General features: G+C 40.3%; 2 protein-coding genes across 3 annotated transcripts in view; both read left to right on the forward strand.

Annotated features, from left to right (window-relative positions):
* Positions 1-13,167, forward strand: part of chata (choline O-acetyltransferase a) — a 40,075-nt gene extending 26,908 nt beyond the window's left edge. For both annotated transcript variants that reach the window (XM_043679031.1, XM_043679032.1), the window contains 2 exons: positions 10,942-11,079; positions 11,665-13,167. In XM_043679031.1, coding sequence (XP_043534966.1) covers positions 10,942-11,079; positions 11,665-11,937 — 411 coding nt within the window. In that variant the 3' untranslated portion in view covers positions 11,938-13,167. The remainder of the gene's footprint in view (positions 1-10,941; positions 11,080-11,664) is intronic.
* A 6,796-nt stretch (positions 13,168-19,963) lies between these two features.
* c38h10orf53 (chromosome 38 C10orf53 homolog) overlaps positions 19,964-26,342 on the forward strand; it is a 17,833-nt gene continuing 11,454 nt past the window's right edge. The window contains exon 1 of the mRNA XM_043678601.1: positions 19,964-20,061. Coding sequence (XP_043534536.1) covers positions 19,968-20,061 — 94 coding nt within the window. The 5' untranslated portion in view covers positions 19,964-19,967. The remainder of the gene's footprint in view (positions 20,062-26,342) is intronic.

Below are 26,342 nucleotides of genomic sequence, written 5' to 3' on the forward strand. Positions count from 1 at the left end.
ATTCAATAAATCTTGCAGTTTCATACTGTCCTGCTCTGTAACAGGAAAGTTAAGATTGTGTAATTTACTATCTCAAGACAAGGAAAAAAGATCCATATTTTAAAATTGCATCTTCATGGCTCAGTATAAATGTACTCACTGCACTGTGATGTTTCAATCTACTCAGACTCACCAAGATCATTCTCTGTGATGCAATCTATCATAAAACAGATTTGATTTAGGGACAGACAATGTGATTTCTTTTAATCAACTATGATTTAAGTCACTGTGACATGCACTTTTAAAACTGTATAACAGTACAACCAGGATGACTAGTTTTAATCTAATTGTAAAATAGATAACTAAATGTTTCGGTAAAATGTGCTGATCCGTTCTCCTGCAAACCACCGAAACTGAAAATTAAAAGGAGTACACTTTCACAAAATAATGTTTGCAAACTAAAGGCTTGTCAAATCACATGGGGTGAGGAAATCAATCATTGACAAATGACTTTGATTTGATTTCATTTATTGTTATCACATGTACCAAAAATGCAGTGAAAAGTGTTTTGTGTGCTCTACAAGCAGATTGTACCAAACAACGTACATCAGGTAACAGAACAGGGTGTAGACTACAGTGTTACAACCACAGAGAAAGTGCAGAGAGAGAGATAAACATTAACATTTGAGAGATCTGTTCAAATGTCTGATAACAGTGGGGAAGAAGCTGTTCTTGAATCTGTTTGCACATGTTTTCAAATTTTTATATCTTTTGCCCGATGGAAAAGAGTATAACTGGGGTGTGAGGGGGTCTTTGATTGCTTTCTGAGGTAGATGGAGTAAATGGATGGAGGGCTGGTTTGAGTGATGGACTGAGCTGTGTTCATGTCTCTGTAGTTCCATGTGGTCTTGGGAAGTGCAGTTGCCATAGCACACTGTGAGGCATCCAGATAGGACGCTTTCTATGAGGCATCAATAAAAATTGGTAAGAGTCTTTGTGGATATGCTGAAATGACTTAGTCTCCTGGAGAAATAGAGGCATTGTTTTGCTTTTTTTGACTGTCACTTTGACAGAACCACAATGGAAGTAAAGAGATAGTAAACAAGAGACCGATGAAGCAAATGTATCAAATAAGATCAGGAAACAGAATAATGTTAAAGTGGCTGAATTAAAGGCATTGTATCTCAATGCACACAGTAGTTGCAATTAGGTTAATGTTTTGAAGACTCAAATTGAAGTAAATGGGTGTGATTAAATTACCATTACAGTGAAGTTGCTACAGGGTGACCAAGTTTAGGAGCTGAATATCCAAAGGTATTCATCATTTAGGAAGGATAGATAAAAAGGCAAAAGAGGTGGGGTAACTCTTAATAAACAATGAGATGAATAAATATGTGACAGATCTTAGATCAAAGAATCAAGCTGTAACCTCAGTTTGGGTGGAGCTTTGGAACAGCAAGGAGTAGCAAACATTAGTGGGAGCTGCTTATAGGTGACCAAACTGTAGTAGTAATGTTGAGCATGATATAACTCAGGAAGTTGGAGATGCATGCATTATGAGTAATACGGTATTAGTGGGAAATTTCAAGTTACATTTCAAATGAATAAAACTAATAATCATTAATGCTGCAGAAAATAAATTCCTGAGATGTTTTCTGTAGCAATACATTGAAGAACCAAGCAGGAATTGGGATTTTTAGGTTTACTATTATGTAATGAAAAATAGTTAGTTAATAATATTGTTTCAAAACAGCCTTTAGGAAATGGTGATCATAATATTATAGACCCTCACATTAAGTTTGAATGTGATATCATTTACATTTTGAAACCAGGGAAACCAGGGAAAACTGAACAAGGGAAAGCATGAAGATGTCTGGAGAAAGTTGATTATGATGGATTAGGAAATACACAAAATGATTTGATAATAGATAAGCAATGGCTAGTATTTAAAGAAGCAACATATGATAACAGATAGACATTACTTCCAACACATAAACACACACTAGGAAAGGTGAATGAAAATGGCCAGCAAGAGATATTAAAGCAGGAATTGCTGGAAAAACTCAGCAGTTCTGCCAGCATCTGTGCAAAGAATGCAGAGTTGACATTTCAAATCTAGTGACTCTTCTTCAGAATGGGAAAGAGTATTATTAGACTCAAACATTAAATCTGCTTTGACTTCACCAATGCTGCTAGACCTGCTGAGTTTTTTCAAGATTTTCTGTTTCTTTCATTGTACTGCTGTCCGGCTGTGCCATTTAGTACAGACACAAAGTCAGGAAGCTTGTCATGAATGTCACCTGTCCTCAGCCAACTCAAGGACTGTGTTGTGGTGGATGCATTGTCAATTATCTTTTAAAATTCTGTAGATTCTGGAAAAGATTCCCATAGTCTGAAAAGTGGCAAATGCAACTCCATTACACAAATAGGGAGGGAGAGGGGAAAGTGGAGAAATAAAGACCTATTAGTTTGACATCAGTATTCGGGAAAATGTTAAAATCTTTTTTTAATAAATATTTTTATTGAAAAAAATTTGTTTTTTTACAAAAACCAGGACAAAATAGTGTGACAACTTTATAATATAATAACAATAATAGGAAACAAACTACTACTCTACTCCACAAACGACTGAAACAAGAAAAAAAGCAAAAAAAAACCTCTACAAAAACTACAATTCAATAAATAACCAAGGAAAAGAAGAAAAATAAATAAACAAACAATAAAATTAAACCAAATTATAGCACATTAACTTAAATTATATGCAATTAAATTACTACACACCATGCAATCTCACTGAAGCTCCCCACCACTAGGAGCAATAATAAGCAAACCCATACTTGTTAAGGATTCTTCCTCCCCCAGGGACCCCGGACCACCAGACACAACCCTCACAGCTACACAAAGGCTCTAATCAGTATAGTCGAGAAGTCTGCATCAATATAATTCAAAAAGGGCCGCCATGTTCTGTAAAACAACTCAGTTTTCTGGTGCACCATACTTGTAAGGAAGTCCAGGGGGATGTATTCCATGACTAACCTACGCCAGCTCAAACGTCCCAGGGGAATCTCTGACACCCAGCTCATTAGAATGTTCTTTCTCGCACAGAATGAAAGAATATTAAGCAATTTGGAAGACCCAAAAGGAGGGACACCGGATCCAACTTACCCTCAATTCCCAAAACCTCTTCCAAAACACTCGCTATGGCATCCCAATATCTGACCACACATAATGAGTGAGAGTGCCAATGTCCATTGGGGCACATGGGGGACACTCCTGTCTTAAATTTCGCAAGCCGTTCCAGTGCCAAGTGAACCCTATGGAGTAGCTTCAGTTGAATAGCCTGGATCTTATTGCAAATTGAGATCTTCCTAACATTTTCCCAGATATCCTCCCGCGTCTCTGACGAGATTTCCACCCTCAATTCTTGAGTCCAAGTTCTGCATAGCTGCTCATGTCCTTCAAAACTTCCTAACAAGTGATAGAGTGCTAACCGAGAGGGTGCCTGTAAACTGGAGCACTCTCCTCTCCATATCTGACTTGTAGGGACTAACTATCAATGTAGTCTTTTTTTGAATGAAGTCTGTAACCTGAAAGAGATCTCTCCTAGGTAACTTAAATTGCTGACTCAGCTGTTCAAAGGACATAATGACCTCCTTGTCAAATGGATTTCCCAAATAGGAGATTTCTCTGAACTCCCAGAGCTTAAAGCCAGAGTCCATCGACCCTGGCTGGAATCCCAACATTCCCACTGTGGGAGTGAAAGGGGAAGTTTTTTTTGTAAAATATATCATTCTCCATGCTTTAACTGTGTTTAGGACAATTGGGTTTCTGCAGTGGTCCATAACAGTTCTCATCTTGTCCACAAACAACAAATTAATGAGGGGGCATTTTGTCTGGGAGGCCTCAATGTCCTGAAGAAGGGCTAATGCCCGAAACGTCGATTCTCCTGTTCCCTAGATGCTGCCTGACCTGCTGCGCTTTTCCAGCAACACATTTCCATCTCTGATCTCCAGCATCTGCAGACCTCATTTTCTCTTCAAAGGCCTCAATGTCCAACCAGACAATGAGTTGGGACCTGACGGGCCCATTCAGCGACATAGGATAGTAAAGAACTCAAGGGTATTTCTTAAAGTCCAGAAAATCTAGACACCCCCTCTCCTGAGGAAGCTGCAATTTATCTAGAGTCGTATAGAGATGTATAGCATGGAACCAGACCCTTCGGTCCAACCTGTCCATGCCGACCAGATATCCCAACCCAATCTAGTCCCACCTGCCAGCACCCGGCCCATATCCCTCCAAACCCTTCCTACTACCTCTTAAATGTTGCAATTGTACCAGCCTCCACCACTTCCTCTGGCAGCTCATTTCACTCTCACCCTAAACCTATGCCCTATAGTTCTGGACTCCCTGACCCCAGGGAAAAGACTTTGCCTATTTACCCCATCCATGCCCCTCATAATTTTGTAAACCTGTATAAGTCGCCCCTCAGCCTCCAACTGTCCAGGGAAAACAACCTCAGCCTGTTCATCCAGCTTAATATGAGGCAGCCTATGATGCCAAATAAAAGATCCAAGCCAGCTGTAAAGCCTGCGTAGTGCTTGCCTTGGCAGCATCAATGGGAGCATTCACATGGGATATAATAAGCAAGGAAGAACATTCATTTTAACCAGAGCTATCCTGCCCAACCAAGATATTGGAAGGTCTTCCCTGTGCCGAAGGTCCAGCCTTATCTTCTCTAACAACTGTACATAGTTGGCTTTATATAATTGATCGAAGACCGGGGTGATAAAAACACCTAAATACAGAAAACCTCCCTGTGACCACCAGAAAGGGAAACGGGTTCCACCCCCAAAGTTGGATATACTGGTAAGACCCCCCCAACAGGCATGGCCTCCAATTTCATGAAATTAATTTTCCTGAAAACAAACCAAATAGATTAATCACTTGTATTAAGCGGGACACGGATGTCATTGGATCCGTTAAAAAGAGAAGAACGTTAATCACATAGAGGGTGATTTTCTGCCCGCCTGATCCTACCTCTGGGGCAGTTGTATTGGGATCAGTCCAAATGTCTTCTACCAGCAGCTCGATCAGTAGTGGCAAGAGAGGGCACCCTCGTGGGCAGCCTCTGCTGACACTAAAACTATCTGACCTTATTATCCATTAGTGCGAATTGTTGCTTTCGGATAATTATACAACACTGCCACCCATTTGGCAAAAACCCCTCCAAGACCAAACCGTTCCATGACATAAAAGAGCTACGGCCACTCCACCCAATCAAGTGCTTTCTCTACATCGAGGGAGACTACTAAACCCAGGATCAATCTTTGCTGGCATATTTGGACCATATTTTGTACTCTTCTAATATTGTTGGTAGACCTACAACCCTTAATAAAACCCCTCTAGTCCTCCTTTACAATGAAAGGCAATGCCATCTCCAACCTTTATGCCAGCATTTTCGACAGTAACAATATGGACCTGTACAAAGTGCAATCTTCTGGCGCTTTTCCTTTCTTAAGAATAAGAGAAATATTTGCTTCTCTTAAAGAAGATGGGAGGCAGCCCTGACTGAATGAGCTGGCATGGCCAGCTTGTCTATAAACTCCTTATAAAACTCACTTTGAAATCCATTTGGTCCGGGCGCTTTCCCACTCTGGAGCAGCCTCACCACCTCCTGTATTTCCTAAATTGTCAGGGGGACGTTCAGAAAGGACGCTGCTCTGAGGTTACACCCGGAAGGTCCAGGGTCTTAAAAAAGGATTCCACCTTCATCATTCTGTCCTCACAGCCTTCCGACCGGTACAGCTCACAGTAAAACTTTCTAAATGCTGCGTTAATTCTTTTGGCATTGCAAGTAAGAGTAGCAGCACTCTCTCTCTGATGGATGTAATAGATTGGGGGGGCGTTCTTCTTTCTGGCCAAGTATGCTAGATATCTACCCAGTTCATCACATACTTAAACAATTTCTGTTTCGCAAAAGAGATTTCCCTCTTTGCTGACTGGGTAAGTGCAACATTCAAAGTAGCCCTAAGGGCTGTAATCCGCTGCAATTTAGTTACAGAAGGTCTGTCAAAGTATGCTAACTCAGCTGCCTCCAGGCGAGCCTTGAGCAAACGTTGCTGTTCTCCCTCTGTCGCTTCTGGGTCGCAGAGTAAGAAATAGTCAAACCCCGTGCCTGGCCTTGGCAATCTCCCAGAGCACCGATGGATTACTGGCCATACCTAAATTAATATCTCAAAAGATTTTAAACTCCCGTGAAAAATACTCTATAAGATTGCTATCTTTCAGGAGGAAAGGGTCTATGCGCCAATGCCAGGAGCCTATCCCATTACCGTCGGTCTTGACCTCCACGTACACTGCCACATGACCAGAAACGGCTATGTTCCCTATTCTGCAAGACTGCACCGAGTTCAAAAAGGTCGATCAGACGAAAAAAGTGTCACATTTAGTATAGCACTTATGTGGATTAGAAAAACAGGTAAAATCCCTATCTTCGAGGTGAAGACATCTCCACACATCCACCAACTCCAGCTCCCTGTTCAGGTCCACCAACTGCATGGATTGTGGAGACATGCCTGCAAGGCCCCTAGGTATCCTGTCCACTTTGGGGTCAATAAAATGATTAAAGTCTCCCCCTATAATTGTATAACGCGCCCCAAGGACCATCAATCTAGAAAGTGCATCCGTTAAGAATTTAAGGAGATGTGTCGGGGGGGTTGGGTGGGCCGGGCAATATACATTCAGAATCCCATATTCCTCTCCATGTATTAAAGCTTTAAGAATTATGAATTGCTCACACTCATTCTTAATTTGGCCTAGCATTTGAAATGGGAGATTTTTCTGGATGAGAATAGCAGCTCCTCTACTTCTCAAATTAAAGAATGAGAAAAATACCTGGCCAAATCCTCCCTATTGCAACTTCAAATGCTCCTTCTCGGTCAAATGTGTTTCTTGCAACAAGGCTACATGACCATCTCTTTTCTAAGGCTTGACAGTATATTTTTTCTCTTAATTGGTGAATGACTCCCCTTAACATTCCAGGCACACCATTTAAAAGAATGGCTAGCCATGATCGTCCAAAACAGTCAGTGATCCCCTGGGAGGAAGAATCCCACTCATAGCACGCCGAGTGAAAACCACAAGCAGTTTGTATAAAATGCAACTTCCAAAACTACCAAATCAAAACTTCTAACAACTATTTCTACAACATACCAATATATAACAAATGAAAGGAGACTTTCCCCCTTGTCTACAAGGGCGCGCTCATACCACCCATTAGCCCCACCATGACTCCTTCTGGCTGAAGCCATAGTCCTGCCCAGACAATACAAAGTAAGAACAAAAATACAAATATCTTGTAACAAGAAAGTTAAAAGTGGGCACTCAGCCCATGCCCTCCATACTGTAGAAGGTTTTCCTGAAGAAGGGCTTATGCCCGAAACGTCAATTCTCCTGTTCCCTGGACCAGCAACACATTTTCAGCTCTGATCTCCAGCATCTGCAGACCTCACTTTCTCCTCCATACTGTAACCCTAGCACTCCTGATAGAACAAAAAAACCACTCCCCGTTTCCTCCCACCGCCCACCCCCCCCCATCTCAAAATGGAAAAGACGAATAAAAGGAAATAATAAGAAGAGAAAACCCAGGAAAATAAAGGATGATGGGAACGGAGAGAGAAAGGGGAGGAAAGAAAAAAAAGGAAAATAATTATGACCCCGACACATATTAAAAAAAACAAGACCACCCTCCAACAACCAGGTAAACCTGGCAAATTACAGAGAAAAATAAAATAAACATAATTGTCCATATTATTAAAGCCAGTCAGTCTATTTTAAAGTATCCAAGAAATCCTTTGCCTTTTCCGGTGAATCAAAATTGAACACGGACCGTCCGTGGCTGAAATGCGGTATTGCCGGATATCTAACAGAATACTGGATAGTCAAGTTCCTCAGCCACCTTTTTACCTCATCAAAGGCGTTCCTCTTGTGAATCACAACCAGAGAGAAGTCCTGGAAAAGCATAATTTGTGATCCTTTATACATCAGAGCCTGAGGATCCTTCCCTCGTGCTCTAGAGGTTTCCAGCATCATTGCTTATCTCTATAATGCTGGAGTCGCACTAGGACTGGGCGGGGGTGCTGGTCTGATCCGGGCCTGTGCACTGTGACCCGGTGGGCCTGCTCGACCTTCACATGGCCTACCTCGACTTTCAGCCTCAGAAACTGTGGGAGCCACTGCTCCAAGAAGCTGATGAGCTGACCTTCCTCCTCCCATTCAGGAAGCCCCACCAAACGGATGTTCTTCCGATGACCTTGATTTTCGAGTTTGTCGACCTGCTCCTCCAAGGCCTGCACTCGGCATTCTAGGGCCTGTATCCAACCGCTGAGGATTCTGCTGCGGTCGCAGAAGCCATGGCCTGTTGCTCCGCCTCCCCAACATGCTGTCCGAGGTGCTGGATCTCCTGGTCATGCCTCTGCAGCATGACTGAGGTTGATTCAAGTCTGGCCCAAGTCTGGCTCCTCTGTCGACGAATCGATCTCCTCTCAGAGTCTCACGAACTCCGAGATCAGGCTCTGCCCCATAGGTGAGTCCCCTGAGGTGGTCACAGAGACGGGGGTGCGGCCACAGATGTGTCCATTGTTCCTGCCTGATGCGATCCTCATGCTACATTCCCTTTGGTCGTTTTCTTGACAATTTAAAACTGATACTAGATGGTTCTAGGGGTCAAGAAATGGTTATTTCCAGCACATTAAGTAGTAAAGAGAGGGTGGGTGCCCTACTTTGGGTTCTGGTGCAGAGCTCAGCAAAGCAGACCTACTGGGTCACCGCCATCTTGGATTCCCAAAATCTATTTTAAAGGACACTGAAAATAATGGTAGAATTAGGCAAAAATGTATTTAGCTATTCATTCATGGATTTTTGGAAGGGAAATCATGTTTGACAAACTATTAGAGTTATTATGAGGAGAACCAATGGAAGTACTGTATTTTTACTTTCAGAAGATCTTTAGGAAAGGTCCCACCACAGATTAGTAAACAACATTAGAACACGTGATTACTGGAAACATATCAGTATGAATTGAAAATAGGTTAATACACAGACAGCAGAGAATAGAAATAAATGGATCATTCTCAGGAAGACAGGCTGTTTCTGGTGGAGTACCAGTGCTAGGCCTGCAGCAGCTCAAAATGTACATAAATGATACAAGGGCCAAAAGTAATATTTTCAAATTTACTAGTGACACAAAGCGAGGTGAGAATGTAAGTTGTAAAGAAGATGCAAGGAAGCTTCAAATGGACTAGATCACTTAATTAGATGGACAAGACATGGGTGGTGGAATATAATGTGAATACATGAAAAGTTACTTGCTGCTTTCTCCTGAATGGTGTCAAGATTCATGAGTGTTTTTGAAGCTGCACTCATTCGGGGAAATGGCAAGTAAAACACCACAGTCCTGTTTTGTGTCTGTTGATGGTGGATAGGCTTTAGGGAGTCAGTGAGTGAGTTATTCACTGCAGAATTCCCAACCTCTGACCTGTTGTCGATGCCATGATATTTGCACAGCTGGTCCAGTTAAGCTTCTGGTCAACAGTAACTCCCAGAATGTTGATAATGGGGGAATTCAGTGATGGTGATGCCAATGAATGTCAAGGGGGTGATGATTGGATTCTCTGTTCAGCCATTTCAGTTTGCTACACCTCAGTTGAATAACCTGGTTTCTTGTCACAAAATAGTGTAGCTTTTACACTTAATATTCAGCCACAATGTCTACGCTGTGTGCAAACCACTGGTCTACATCTAATTCATTGGCAGCAATAATCTTCAGTGCAGTCCAAATTTTAAAACACGTGGAACCATTTCATTTTCAAATTATTCAATAATATTTGAGAACACAGTAAATTCCTTCAGAAATTTTATAACAGACAATTCAGAAACTAGTAAAATGCAGTCTGTGTTGTGAATTGGGAGGGGTGTATTCGGAGTGAGTCAGTGAGGGGTCAGATGTTCCTGTACAGATGGGATGGGAGAGGAATACACTTTCCACTCTGCCAAACTCATTCACTTCTTGGCAGCTGGTTAAAATTTGATACTGGCATTTACTGAAAGCTTGCTCCCCTGAAGAAGTGATGTATTTTGATTATTGAAAAACTTGTTTTGTGATATTGTGGTAACCTACTATTTCAGTAATGAGAGAGCATGATTCTAAATGGGAAAATGCAAATACTCATTGATGATAAAATCCTGTAATCCTTCATTACTACAAAGCCCTAGGAATTTGGGTGTGCCCATTTTCCAACCAGTTCCATAATCAAGGTGAAATAATATAACTTATTTTGTTGCTACAGACATTAAGTAAGGCTGGTTTCCTGTCTCTTATTTGCAAAGTATACACTGCTTAAGGCAGAATACAATCCCTACGGTGTGGAAACAAGCTATTTGATCCAACAAGTCCACACTGACTCTTTGAAGAGCATCCCAACCAGACTCACCGCCCCCCCACCCCCCACCTTCCTATCACCCTGCATTTCTAATGGCGAGCCCACCTAACCTACATATCCCTGGACGCTGTGATTTAGCATTGACAATCCACCTAACCTGCAAATCTATGTATTGTGGGGGAAAACAAGCACCCGTCGGAAACCCGCATAGGCAAGGGGAGAACATGCAAACTCCACACAGTCAGTCGCCCGAGGCTGGAATTGAACCTGGGTTCCTGGCACTGTGAGGCAGCTGTGCTAACCACTGAACCACCGTGCCACTCCCAAAAGGTGTGGCTGAAGGATGCTTTTTGTTTGTGTACATTGAAAATAATGGTTGTTATATTTTCAATGAAAAGTACGATGTACATTTCTGACTTGCCATTTTGTTGACTTAGAGGCTGCATCACTCCTGAGAAGTGAATGCCACAAGGCTATAGTTAATATCAGATAATATTAATTTAGTTTATCTTCCCACATCTAGGCTATTACTGGGATGGCAATTGATAATCATTTACTTGGACTGCGGCAGATGGCAAAGGAACTGCAAATGGATTTACCTAAATTATTCACTGATGAAACATACCTAATAAGTAACCATTTTACCCTCTCCACCAGCCAGGTCAGTGTCAAAACACCATTAAACTATGATTATTAATTAGATTCTCACTTAACCAATTCAAATAAACAATTGCAGATGAGACATCCATATCCAATACCATGGAGTGATAGACCTCAAATCTCCACATGATGTTTCTACTCCAGGATTATGTTGGGTAGGAGTTGGCAAAGTCCTCAGAAGTAGAGATATTAAAGTCGGTTGCGCCTGGTATACCTAAGTGATCTCCCATCAAAGCATTAACCAGCCTACATCTGACTAGATTCTCAAATTAGTCAAGATCTGAAGGTTCCAGACAAGTATGGACACAGACTGCATTGGGAAGAGTATTATCGACTATTTAAAACTATGCAAAATATTAAATCTATGACATGTTGAACATTTGTCATAGCAGCATTGTTCAAATAATGTCACCATTCTGTATGCACAACTGTGTAAATGCAGACAAAAGATTGTTGTTTAATAAGTCAATGGGAAACACTTAAGATTTACCCATATTTCAGCAAAGTGGAACAGGTAAATGTAAAGTAGCTGTGTACTCAATCAAGCTCATAGCTCAAGATCATTAAGTGTTCCATTACTCCACAGGTACCAACTACAATGGAGGGCTTTCTGTTTTATGGGCCTGTAGTTCCAGATGGTTATGGTGCTTCCTACAATCCACACTTAGACCATATCATCTTCTGCATTTCTTGCTTTAATGATTGCAAGGAGACCTCTTCTACCATGTTTGCAAAAGCTGTGGAAAAGAGTTTTATTCAGATGAAGGAGCTGTGCGTTAAGTACAACACCAAAGCCAAGCAAAGCTTCATGGGGAATATAACACAGAAGGTTCAAAATGGAAGGAAGTTGTATCATTAAAGTTCTCAGACTGTTGTACTGTGAAATGCATAAATGGTCATTTCTCTATGCAAAAGAATAGCATACTGTTATCAGTCTTAATCCATTTAGTAGCTGTATAGAATCTGAAAAAACATTTACTTGCCACTGTTCATGCACTATGAACAAAGAAATCACAAGTTTGTTAAATTATAGAATTAGCTCTAATGTTTTTACCATGAAAAATAGAAAAAAAAATCTCTCTCTCTCTATAATGATACATATATGTTGCACATCAGTCCAGGATAGATTGGTCTGCCAAATGTTTTGATGATAATCAGCAATGCAATTTAATCCAAAACATATAACTCATGTCTGTATTGTTTATGCAACACAAGAAGATAATGTATTTTGCTTATTGAAGAACTTGTTTTGTGATATTGTGGTAACAAAATCATGAAAGCTAGAGAATTAAATAATTTTGTTAACCATATCATTTGAATCAAGTTGAACAGTAAAGTTTCTTTTTGGTCATTTGTTTTTAAGTAAATTACAAAATTGTTGTGCTAAAAAAATGTGCTGTAGTTCGAGAATATGAGTCTATCTGTAACTGTTTCACATGTGAGTCTTACTGGAAGTATTCTTGTATCACTTATCGTAGCAATAGAATGTAAAATATAGCTCTGAAACGAGCGCTGGTGCAGTCATAATCCTGGCTGTATTCTTCCAGGGCGAAGACATGTGGTGTGCTTTGTTCTGTAAATAATTGTGGTGATTAATAATTGCCTCATTGCCTCTCTAAATGCCAATCAGATGAAACTATTTTTATTTAAATGTCAGGATTATTGGAGTCCTGCTTTTATTTATATAAATTATAATTATGCAACAAAAGAAACATATTTTAGAAATTAATTATAGAAAAGTCAAATATATATGTACAATCAGTACAGTATAAACGTATATTGTACATAATACATCTGTTGGAGAAGCATGTTCAGAGGAAATTCTCATAATTCATGCTGGAAACTAACAAAAGTTCTCTGTATTTTTCACTATATTTTACTTTCAAAATGTGTATTTCTTGTTGAAATGTAAAATCAGTGTGTGTGAGTGGAGTGTTATTAATTTTATGTTCACTGTACAATGACAAATTTTATCCTTTAACACTGCCTATAGAGGCAGATTGCTGAAGAGTTGGTGCATTTGAACAAGTGAAAGGAAAAAAAACAGACAATTGTGCAATACTGTTCAATAAATTGCTTATTGTGAAAACAGTGAATGATCATTATAAGTCCACAAATACTGACAAGAGATTTACTAGAATGTTGCCAGGAATGGAGGGTTTGAGTTATAAGGAGATGCTGGATGATTAGATTAGATTCCCTATAAGTGCAGAAACAGCCCAACAAGTCTACACCAACCCTCCGAAGAGGAACCCACCCCCCTACCCTATATTTACCCCTGACTAATGCACCTAACACTATGGACAATTTAGCATGGCCAATTCACATCTGAGTTGCACATCTTTGGATTGTGGGAGGAAACCCACACAGACACAGGGAGCATGTGCAAACATGACACACAGAAAGTCACCCAAGGCGGGAATATGAACCCAGGTCCCTGGCACTGTGAGGCAGCAGTGAGCTACCATGCCACCTGGATAGGCTAGAACATTTTTCACTGGAGTTTAGGAGCTTGAAGGGTGACATTATAGAGGTTTATAAAATCACGAGGAGTATGGATAAGGTAAACGGCTGGTGTCTTTTCCCTAGTGGGGGATTTCAAGACCAGGGGGCCTATTCTTAATGTGTGAGAAGAAAGATTTTAAAAAGACAGTAGGGGTATTTTTTTTAACAGTGTGTGGAATGAATTTCCAGAGGAAGTTGAATGCATATACAGTTACAACATTTAAAAGACATTTAGATAAGGACATGAATAAGAAATATTGGAGGGATATGGGCCAAACGTAGACAGGTGGGACTACTTAAGTTTGGGATTATGGTTAACATGGACTTGTTAACTGAAGGATGTGGTTCTATGCTGCATGACTCTTCTCTATGACCTGTGCTGATTGCTAATTCTACCAGAGTGCCTCCATCTCAGAAGATGCCCATTATCAGTTTGCTGTATCCCAAGCCAAAAGCAATACCGAGAATATTTCCTCTCATTTCAGTAACAAACACATTAAAATGATAATATTACAAAAGTACATTACAGTCCTGATCTTTGCCTATCTAGCTTTGCTACTGATTATGGATTTAGTATTTTGGAAAAGAAGCATTTTACTTGTAAAAAGACTTGAAAATTTAGACCTTTTCCTGTAATTGAAACAGAAAAAGATCAGGAGAAAGTGAGGACTGCAGATGCTGGAGATCAGAGCTGAAAATGTGTTGCTGGAAAAGCGCAGCAGGTCAGGCAGAATCCAAGGAGCAGGAGAATCGATGTTTTGGGCATGAGCCCTTTCCTCATTCCTGAAGAAGGGCTCATGCCCGAAATGTCGATTCTCCTGCTCCTTAGATGCTGCCTGACCTGCTGTGCTTTTCCAGCAACACATTTTCAGCACAGAAAAAGATCAGTAAACCACTTAATAGAGACTTTCGTTAGAGTATTCAAAGCAGTTGCTTATGCAGCCAAAAAAAATGTTATCATTGGAAAGATAAAGGGTTAAAATTATCCACTGAAATTGAGTTGTAATAAATGATTACTGGCAAAGGAACTGGATGAGTATTTGAAAAAGATGACTAGGAAAATACAGGCAAATGATAGTGGGAGTTGCATGACTGTAATGATCTCCTACAGTGGTGTAATTTCAACAAATCCATTTATCGTCAAAATAATCAGAAACTTCACTGCTGCATTTCTGATGAGTTGTCTATTACTTAATTTGATTTTTTGGCGAAACAGCACAGCTTCAGAACAAATATGAACAAATTTATGTGGCAGGTTCTGAGATTAAATGTCACTTCTGATTGATTAGAATGAAGTGTTAGAAAAATTATTTTCCTGTAACTTCCTAGCAGCAAACCTTATACGACAGGACTGGGAAAGGCAAAATAGCAGTTAGCATTTCTTCATTTGCTGCCACAGAAATTCTTTAACTTTTCATGCCATCGCATTCATTAGTAACTGGGCATTTATTTAAATAGGGTACAGAAGCCATTGCAAAAGTCAAGCTGAAAAGCTTGCATAGGGTTTTTAGCAGAAGTAAATCTGAAGTAGGTGGGAATCACTGTCAGGAAGGGAATTACAGTCAGAAAATTGTGACACTTTAGTCTGCTAGGAGCATTGTTAAAGCCAGTTAAAATATCAGGAGTTTAGAGAGGTCAGATTCTAGAGTCATATTTACTGAACAGAGCTATTCTGAATTAACAAGCACCATTTTTGCAAATCATAGCATAAAAACGCAGAATAGAGAGGAAAATGCATTGATTTTTAATGAATTTATTCTGTGACAAATATTATGTAAACAATTGTACACTCGTATTATGCTCTTAATTCTTTGTATTCAACCTTAGATTTGGAATTTATTCATATTAACATCACCTGCCTGTGAATTTCAGCATGACCTTCAGCTGCCTTCATGGCACAGTTTTTGTTTCATGAATATAAAATATGTGATAAAAATAATATAGATGATAGAAAGTGGGGCTGTGATTGAACTTCTGTTTTCAGATGACACCATAAACAATTTGAGTTTTGCTATCAAGACTTGTCAGCTAAAACTGTGACAAAATTACAGCCTTATTATTCACTCCCAACCAGCCATAATTCTGTTCCAGTTTCAAGTATACATTTCTGATCCTTGCCAGACTATAAACAAATCTGCACAAAAAATTGCAATGATTCACAATAGGTATTGTGCAAACATGATTTTTTTTTATCATTTGCATATAACCTTAGTACAAAATAAAATTTGGACAAAATCTATATTCTTATATCATTTGTCAGGAGTGATTTTGTGGTTTTATGTCAATTTTGCACAGGAAAGTATAAATGTACGTCAAACATTTAACTCAACAGTTTTCAATGCCACACTCTTTTAATTAATGTTTGCAAATCTGATAGTGGAATTAAAATACTGTACATAATTTAGGGGTACAAATGTATCTTTAAATTGTGTCTACCCCATAAAATTTCTTCCTGAAGAATTAATAAAATGGAAAATGTGTGTAAAAATGGGGAAGAAAGACTTTCATTTCCCCATTTTGCATCTTGCACCATCATCAGCATGAACACCCAGACTTTGTGAAAGACTGTGACAGCTATCTCATCCCATTATTATATTCTGATGACCCTTATTGCCTCTTCCAGCTAGCAGGTTACTTCAAATCAAAACAGTTAAATTGTTCAATAAATTTGATAAATTATTTTGCAGTAAACTGATTGATGAACTGAGGAATTACAGCCAAGCATTTTAATATTTCGAGAGAATAAGACAACTTTTTTCTGCTCAATACTATCTTGCATGCATCCTGTTCAGACCTTATAACTTTTTTCAACTTACATACGCCTTAAAAGACCATTTTAAACAAATGGGTGGAAACAGATTGTGGTGTAAATAGTACAGGAAGCCTACTGACCCTCAAATGACCTGGACAACAAAACACTTTGAAACCATGTTAACATTGCCACAGGAGCTAAAATTGTGAATATGAAAAATCTAAAATTGAAACAAGGAAAGCTGTTTCCAGTCATAGAGTCATAGAGATGTACAGCACAGAAACAAACCCTTCGGTCCAATCCGTCCATGCCAGGCAGATATCCCAACCCAATCTAGTCCTACCTGCCAACACCCAGCCCATATCCCTCCAAACCCTTCCTATTCATATACCCATCCAGATGTCTTTTAAATGTTGCAATTGTACTAGCCTCCACCACTTCCTCTGGTAGCTCATTCCATACACATACCAACCTCTGAGTGAAAAAGTTGTCCCTCTTTGATATATTTTCCCTCTCACCCTAAACCTATGCCCTCTAGTTCTGGACTCCCCAACCCCAGGGAAAAGACTTTGTCTATTTATCCTATCCATGCACCTCATAATTTTGTCAATCTCTATAAGGTCACCCCTCAGCCTCCGACGCTCCAGGGAAAACATCCCTAGCCTATTCAACCTTTCCCTATAACTCAAATCATCCAATTCTGGCAACATCCTTGTAAATCTTTTCTGAACCCTTTCAAGTTTCACAACATCTTTCCAACAGTGGCCTAACCAATGTCCTGTATGGCCACAACATGACCTCCCAACTTCTTAACCCAATAATCTGACCGATGAACGAAAGCATACCAAACACCTTCTTCATTATCCTATCTACCTACGACTACACTTTCAAGGAGCTATGAACCTGCACTCCAAGGTCTCTTTGTTCAGCAACACTCCCTAGGACCTTACCATTAAGTGTATAAGTCCTGCTAAGATTTGCTTTCCCAAAATGCAGCAACTTGCATTTATCCAGCAATTATGTATTTTCAGAATGGTTGTTTTTGTTAACTCTGACAAAGGGTTACTGACCTGAAACATTGGTCTAGACTCTTTTAGTGTCATGGAAACACAACTACTCATCCAAAACAGCACGAGGAACCCAGAGCCTCAAGTCCCAACACCATTTCTGACCATATCCTTAATGAGAGGTAGGAATTTCTAGCTTCAATAAGGTCTGTGGAACTGTCAATTTGTCAGTTAATCAAATAAATCTGATCAATATAACCCCCTACCCATTAAATTTTGGATTTGTTTTAAAATGTGAGCTGAAAGAATCAGTTTCAATAGATGTTTGTTGACATATTCCTAAGTGCTATAACAAAGACATCGTTACTGCTTGACTGATTTCACAACCTTTCATTATGATGGGGGTGGGAGTTTGGCTGTAAATTAACAATTGTTTTACAATTACAGGAGGTTATTAGAGTTGACTTTGATGTGGAGCTATGAATATAAATGTATTGTATATAGGAGATTTACATTTATCAAATGAAGGGCTAAGGCTAGATCCTTTGCAGAGCTAACAATGTGGGAGCTGAAAGAGAAAACATTGATTAAATTCTCTCGTGATAATTAGATATGATTGCCAATAGTTGAGTGTAGCACGACTCTCCTGAATAACGTCAGAGAGCTGTTGGAACGGAATGGTTTGGTCAGAGGTTTCGAAGGCTGTAAACAAGATGAGAAGGGGATCGAGAATAGTTTACTTCCGACAGTCATCAGTTATGACTGTGATCAGAGCCCTTTCAGTACTGTGACCAGGCTCGAAGCCTACATAGAGAGATTCAGACATGGAGTTCCAGAAAAGGCAGGGTAGACTGAAAAAGTGGCAACATGTTCAAAGACTTTGGAGAAGGAAAGGAGGTTTCAGAGCAGGCAGGAGATTGGAAGGAGGGAAGGGTTGGAGTTTTGATTTGATTTATTGCAGTCACGTGTGTCTAAATACAGTTAAATGTTTTTTACAAGCAGTACAGACAGATCATAGCAATCAAGGACATACAGATCATAGCATGTATAACGACAGATCCAAGTGACAGGGAGACAATACTAAACATTAGCAGGTTAACATTATCAGCTAACAAGGGAACCAGGAAGGGAAGTTGGGTGGCTATTAATATGAACAACTTCTGTATACCACCAAAAGCTAGAGAAACTACAACATGTCCCTCAATAACACTGTTGGAATATTGTGTGCAATTCTGGTCTCCTTCCTATCGGAAAGATGTTGTGAAACTTGAAAGGGTTTGAAAAGATTTACAAGGATGTTGCCAGGGTTGGAGGATTTGAGCTATAGGGAAAGGCTGAACAGGCTGGGGCTGTTTTCCCTGGAGCGTCGGAGGCTGAGGGGTGACCTTATAGAGGTTTACAAAATTATGAGGGGCATGGATAGGGTAAATAGGCAAAGTCTTTTCCCTAGGGTCAGGGAGTCCAGAACTAGAGGGCATAGGTTTAGGTTGAGAGGGGAAAGATATCAAAAAGACCTACAGGGCAACTTTTTCACACAGAGGGTGGTACATGTATGGAATGAGCTGCCAGCGGAAGTGGTGGAGCTGGTACAATTGCAACATTTAAGAGGCATTTGGATGGGTATATGAATAAGAAGGATTTGGAGGGATATGGGCCGGGTGCTGGTAGCTGGGACTAGATTGGGTTGGGATATCTGGTCGGCATGGACGGGTTGGACCGAAGGGTCTGTTTCCATGCTGTACATCTCTACGACTGTATAATAAACTGAGCACCATAAACCACTCTAAGCCACAAAGGAATCATTAATGTGAACCAAGAGCCATTAATGCCTTTTATGCAGCTATCAAGGTGCTGGAACACACTAACTTTCAGAGTTTTACATTGCTGGACGCCAAAATGAAAAAAATTACTTTACGTCATTGACTGAGTTTCAACAACCGCCGACATATAACCTGAAAAAAAAAACCCACTGACAAAACATTAAAAAGTTACACCAACTCTGAAAATCTGAAACGAAAGAGGATTAGAGGCAAAATACCACGGATGCTAGAAACCCGGAACAAACCCAGGAAATGATGGGGAAACTGAGCAGATCTGACAAGTGTCTCGGATGAGAGAAACAGGCAACGCTTCGAGTCCAATCTGAACCATCCAGAAACATTTATTGTATTTCTCTCTCCCCAGAGGCCACCAGACCTGCTGAGTTTCCCCAGGATTTCTGTTGTTTCTTATTAAAGAAAGGGGACCTTTGTTTCTTGTCTGATGCACATCAGCTTTTTTGCATAATGCATTGTTTGACAGTAACGCAATCACACGAACTGGGAATGTCTGCACGGTCACAGCAGAACGGGCTGGATATTGAAGCAAAACAAGTCAGCTCCGACCAAAACTAAACCTTTAGACAGCACCGAAGGAGAGCAGAAAGATTTGTCACAGCGAAACCTGGAAAAGTTAGCGACTGTTCTTCTATCGAGTTCAAAACTCAGAAGGGACCCACGGAAGTTTTTTTTTAAAAAATCACTCAATGCTTCCACCAATAATGATTTCACTTCCTTAGCAACGTTTTGTATTGTTGTCAGGTCGGGTGGCGGGGTGGGGGGTAGTGGGGCTGCAGTGGGAGCTGGAATGCCACAGGCAGCGCTAGTGACAATTCGTTACGGGCCGTATGAATCCTGTGGGGTGGTGGATTACAGGACCAGCCGCCTGCAGGGCTTGCAAGGTAAGCAAAGGCCGCAAGCTCACCTCTGCCTGATGAAGGGCTTTTGCCCGAAACGTCGAGTCTCCTGCTCCTCGGATGCTGCCTGACCTGCTGTGCTTTTCCAGCAGTACACTGACCTAGACTAAAGCTCCCAACACTCTACCTGCAGCGCTATTCACTCTGAAAGAATGGCAACCCGATGAGGGGAATTATTTGTAAACCTCCATTGGACAAAAAAAAAACGCAAAATAAATTCTCTGTCCCCAGTTGTATATCTGCCTGAAATGATTTGGGAAGTGGAGAAATTATGTTAATTCTACATGGAGTCTTTACAACTAGAGTGCTAGGAGAAAGTGAGGACTGCAGATGCTGGGTATCAGATAAGGGCTTATGCCTGAAACGTCGATTCTCCTCTCCTCGGATACTGACTAACTAATAACTAGAGTAACCGTATGAAGTTCTGGTCACGACTCGAAACTTAACTATGTTTCTCTCTCCACCGATGCTGGGTTTGTCCAACAATTTCTGTCTCTGTCACAGTCCCACTGTCTAGCCATGCCATTTAGCACAGGCACAGAGCCAGGGAGTGTGTTATGGGTGTCAGCAGTCTTCAGCCAACACAGGGGTATAGCCTTCATTCAGGGGATTCCAGCCCAGAAAGTCAAGGGCAGCCTCTGCCACCAGACCAGAGGCTTGGCCATAGACAGTCCGTTAGGATGCTCTCAACATAATGTTGGGCTGCACACCACTCGTTTTGACTCAATTTGCTCTATTGCCAGCTGTTTTTGTTTTCTGATTTTTCAAGAAGCAAGCTATCTCAAGTCATTGTTTATTTTGAAGTCAAGTTACAGATGAGCTGGCGCCAGGGGACCTGTGTATAAATGGAGGTTCGGGTAGCTGAATGGTCTGGAGATGAGGGACCACTTATTTTTCTTCCTTGTTTCTTTGTGTGTGTGTGTAGTAACTCAGTAAAAAAAAGACACCATTGTGCAAAAGCTTTATTCCATACCTCCCACCACCAGGAAAACACCTATGTGGCCAGTGAACCATTAACAAGCAAAGCTGGATAAGGACAATGCTTAAGTGAAGAACATGAAGGGGAAGGGAGAGACCAGTTATCAATGACAAAGCTCTCTTGTCTGCCAATGACTATGCTATTGACTCCGAGTTGGCTGAACAGCTTATGAATGTGAATGCTTGAGGGAGATTGAATCTCCAAAAAAGGGAAGGAGCTGTTTTCCCTCTGCAGTTAAAAAACATCTCAAGCCTAAAGATAGCAGTTTATTTCCCCTTGCAACAAGCTGTGACTTTAAATGAATAAGTCAGAAATTTTTCTAAGTTACAAACCAGTCACCCTGTGCCTGCTACAAACAGATAAAACTTCCTGCAGAAGGAAGATCAAGAAACAGCATTCTGATCAGAAGAAAAATTATCCTAGGCAAACCCTGTGAACAGAGACTGGGAACTGTCTTCCCAATCTTTCACTCCACCCAGAACATGCGTTTTTGTGTCTGTGTGTGTGTATAGAGGGGAGTCCTATAAATGTTGGAGTTTTTATTAGTATAGTTATATGTCAATGGTTCATCATTGTTTCTGTTGGAATCAATGTATTTGCAATGAATCGTACTTTTTGTTAAGTATAGAAACCTAGTCTGCATTTTCTGCCACTCTGGGTCTAATTGATAATTAAATTGGGGAACTCTGTGTTTTAACGTTGGTGATGACTCAGGGAAGAGCGGGACTTGACTTTCAACTCTATCCAGGTGACATGTAACTAGGTTAAAAATCACACAATACCAGGTTATAATTCAACAGGTTTTTTGGAAAGTACAAGCTTTTGGAGCGCTGCTCCTTTGGCAGGTAGCTAGTGGGGCAGGATCATAGGACACAGAATTTACAGGAAAAGATCAAAGTCTAATACAACTGATGCAATGTATTGACCAAACCTAGATTGCTGTTAAGTCTTTAATCACTTAAAATGGGGTCACAGGTTTCGATTCATTAATATGTAAATATATTAATATTTGTTCAATACATTGCATCAGTTGTATGACACTTTGATCTTTTACTATAAATTCTGTGTCTATGATCCTGCCCCACTAACTATCAGATGAAGGAGCAGTGCTCCAAAAGGTTATACTTGCAAATAAACTTGGTGTGATTTTTAACTTTGTCCACCCCCGTCCTACACTGGCACCTCCACATCAGGTGTAACTAGTCACTCTGAGGACTTAAGAAAACCAGAACAGCAAATTCTCTTGCATGTAGAAATCTCTTGTGATTTTTTTCTCTTTGCGACATATTTATTATTTCCATATTCGTAATTTTCCATCAGCGGTTATAGATTTATCAGTAATATAGTTGCTAATTCAGAATGTTATCCACTAGGTTAGCGCTTATCATGCCAACAAAGCAATCAGCTTTCATGGTTACTGGTTGACCACTCAATTTATTAAATTCAATTTTGTAATTTAAATTCATAACATTTGCCTTACCAGTTCTGTATCATCACCATTAAGTCACCATATTACAAGTAAATCCATAACCTTGGTTAGATGAAGTATTCTTGCTCTGGGTCAAATAAGAATCTGTCATATCATCTATCGCAACAACTCAATGTAACTATAAAGATGCATTCCACTTTGGAAAGTGTTCCTTTGAATGAGGTATTAAATTGAGGGTCAGTGTCCTGGCTCTGGATATAACATATTCCAGGTGTGTTTTCCCTTGTGTCTGAGCCAATATTTATCTGTCAACTAACATTACTACAACAACTAATACAGAAACAGAAAGTGTTGGAGAACTGACTTCTGAAGCCGTCATATTGGACTCAAAATATTAACTGTGCTCCTCTGTCTACTTTGTTTATTCATTCCTGGGATTTGGGCATTGCTGGCTAGGCCAGCTTTTATTGCTCGTCACAAATTTTGCTTTGAGAAGGTGATAGTGAGTGGCTTTCTTGAATTGCTACAGATATATTCGGTGTAAGTAGTCCCCAATGTTGTGACTACTTACACCGAATATATCTGTAGCAATTCAAGAAAGAGTACCAGGATTTTTGACCAACTAAGGAATGGCGATATATTTCCAAGTCAGGATAGGAAGGGAAATTGCAGGTTATGTTCCTATGTATCTGCTGCCCTTGTCCTCGAGATGGATCTACTGATAGTGCCAGACCTGCAGAGTTTCTCCACCATTGTCTGTTTTATTCCAGACCGACAATATTTTGCTTCTACTATATCAATTCGCTGGTCATCTACCACATCACGTTACTGTTTTCAGGATCTAACTGTAAGCAAATTAAGTTCTGAGCTGGACTCTCCTGTTACGTTAAAATTACTGCTTTAACTTTAAATGTATTCCTTTCATCCTTACCCCTTAGACTTGACCAGCTGTCTTGTACATCAAAATACAACGCAAGAACACCAAAGCTCAATTCATAGTTACGTCAGTGAGAAGAAATATCAGTGCCAAAATTCTCAAGCTCTCTCTACCCCACGACTTTCTTTCCTCTACCAGAATCTTGTCTGTTTATAGTTTGTTCTCTCACTTTGATTTGAACTCTTGGAATATAAATTTCACAGAATAATGTTTAATTTATTGAATGGTTGAGTGGGCTGATGGACTGAATGGCCTTCTTCTGGTCTAATGTCGTATGGTCAGATAATAGAAGGGTTGTGCAGGAGAATATTCCTCAGAAAAGGACAATTGGGGATTTGCTGAGATAATACTTTTGTCAAAATTCCTTAATATTTATGGAGTAAAGAGGTAACGGGAGCTATTTTAACCCAACCCACCTAAAGACTATGGATTGGGTAAAAAACTGGGTTAAACTGACCCATTTTTACTCTCCATTGAAGTCAGTTCATTTTTATCCCAGTCATATTAAAATATTCTTTTTTTAAAGGGAAAAGTTACATAGTTAAGAGCATATCATATTCAATGACCAACATTTATCAAATAATCACGATTGATCTTGAAGTTCACAGCACAGAAGCAGATTGTTGTTTTAAGTGTGACCTACAGAAAGGCTACAGTAGTGAATAGAGTGGGTTCTTTCTTGATTATATGTTTTGGAGATATGTCTCTTGATTAAACTTAAAATATAAGCCATAACTATTAATTTAACCTGGGGCAGTGTTTGTAGAGGAATAAGATGGTGTTAGTTTCTGGGTCTGTACATTGTGAAGAAGCAAAAATGGCCTTTAGTAGAGTGATATGCGCTTCTTGTCAGATGTGGGAGTTTAAAAAGTTTAAGGATTACAGCGTATTATATCTGCCATAAATGCTGTTGGTTGCGAATCTTATCAGATTGAATGGATCAGTTGGAGAGACGGTTAGAAGCAATGAGGAATTTGCAACAACAACAGTACGTGATGGATGGCATTTATAGGAAGTGGGGGGGGGGGGTGGGGGGAGTCTCAGATACAGTCACATAGATGGGTTAACTCCAGGAAAAGTAAGAGAGGTAGGCAGCTAGTACAGGAGTCTTTTGTGGATATACCCATTTCAAACAAGTATGCTGTTTTGGAAAATGTATGGGGTGATGGATTCTCAGGGGAATGTAGTATGAACAGCTAAGTTTCTGGTATTGAGACTGGCTCTAATGCAACAAGGCTTCCAAGAGATCAATTATGTTCGGGGATTCTCTAGTCCGAGGTATAGACAGACGTTTCTGTGGCCAGCAGTGAAAAATCAGAATAGTGTGTTGCTTCCCTGGTGCCAGGATCAAGGATGTCTCAGAGAGGATGCAGAATGTTCTCACGGGGAAGAGGGGCCAGCAAAAGGTCATTGTCCACATTGGAACCAATGATATAGGAAGGGAAAAGGATTGAGATTCTGAAGGGAGATGACAGAGAGTTAGGCAGGAACTTAAAAAGGAGGTCCTCGAGAGTAGTCATATCTGGATTATCCCGGTGCTATGAGCTAGTGAGGGCAGGAATAGGAGGATAGAGCAGATGAATGCATGGCTGAGGAGCTGGTGTATGGAAGAAGGATTCACATTTTTGGATCATTGGAATCTCTTTCGGGGTGGAAGTGACCTGTACAAGAAGGACGGATTGCACCTAAATTGGAAGGGGACTAATATACTGGCAGGGAAATTTGCTAGAGCTGATCAAGAGGATTTAAACTAGTAAGGTGGGTGGGGGAAACCCAGGGAGATGATGAGGAAAGAGGTCAATCTGAGACTGGTACAGTTAAGAACAGAAGTGAGTCAAACAGTCAGGGCAGGCAGGGACAAGGTAGGACTAATAAATTAAACTGCATTTATTTCAATGCAAGGGGCCTAAGAGGGAAGGCAGATGAACTCAGGTTTGGAATACGGGACTGGGATATCATAGCAATTACAGAAACATGGTTCAGGGATGGGCAAGACTGGCAGCTTAATGTTCCAGGTAACAAATGCTGGAGAGAAAGGGAGGCAAGAGAGGAGGGGGAGTGGCGTTTTTGATAAGGGATAGCATTAAGTTGTGCTGACGGAGGATATTCCTGGAAATACATCCAGGGAGGTTATTTGGGTCGAACTGAGAAATAAGAAAGGGATGATCACCTTATTGGGATTGTATTATAGACCCCCCCCAGTAGTCAGAGGGAAATTGAGAAACAAACTTGTAAGGAGATCTCAGCTATCTGTAAGAAAATAATAGGGTGATTATGGTAGGGGATTTTAACTTTCCAAACATAGACTGGGACTGCCATAGTGCTAAGGGTTTAGATGGAGAGGAATTTGTTAAGTGTTTAAAAGAAAATTTTCTGATTCGTATGTGAATGTATCTATGAGAGAAGGTGCAAAACTTGGTCTACTCTTGGGAAATAAGGCAGGGCAGGTGATTGATGTATCAGTGGGAGAGCACTTTGGGGCCAGCGACCATAATTCTATTAGATTTGAAATAGTGATGGAAAAGGATAGACCAGATCTAAAAGTTGAAGTTCTAAATTGGAGAAAGGCCAATTTTGACGGTATTAGGCAAGAACTTTCGAAAGCTGATTGGGGGCAGATTTTCGCAGGTAAAGGAACGGTTGGAAAATGGGAAGCCTTCAGAAATGAGAATCCAGAGAAAGTATCTTCCTGTTAGGGTGAAAGGAAAGGCTGGTAGGTATAGGGAATACTGGATGACTAAAGAAATTGAGGGTTTGGAAAAGAAAAAGAAGGAAGCATATGTCAGGTACAGGCAGGATAGATTGAGTGAATCCTTAGAAGAGTATAAAAAAACTAGGAGTATACTTAAGAGGGAACCCAGGAGGGCAAAACGGGGCCATGAGATAGCTTTGGCAAATAGAATTAAGGAGAATCCAAAGGG

Source organism: Chiloscyllium plagiosum, chromosome 38 (genome assembly GCF_004010195.1).
Source record: "Chiloscyllium plagiosum isolate BGI_BamShark_2017 chromosome 38, ASM401019v2, whole genome shotgun sequence".
NCBI classification, from domain to species: Eukaryota; Metazoa; Chordata; class Chondrichthyes; order Orectolobiformes; family Hemiscylliidae; genus Chiloscyllium; species Chiloscyllium plagiosum.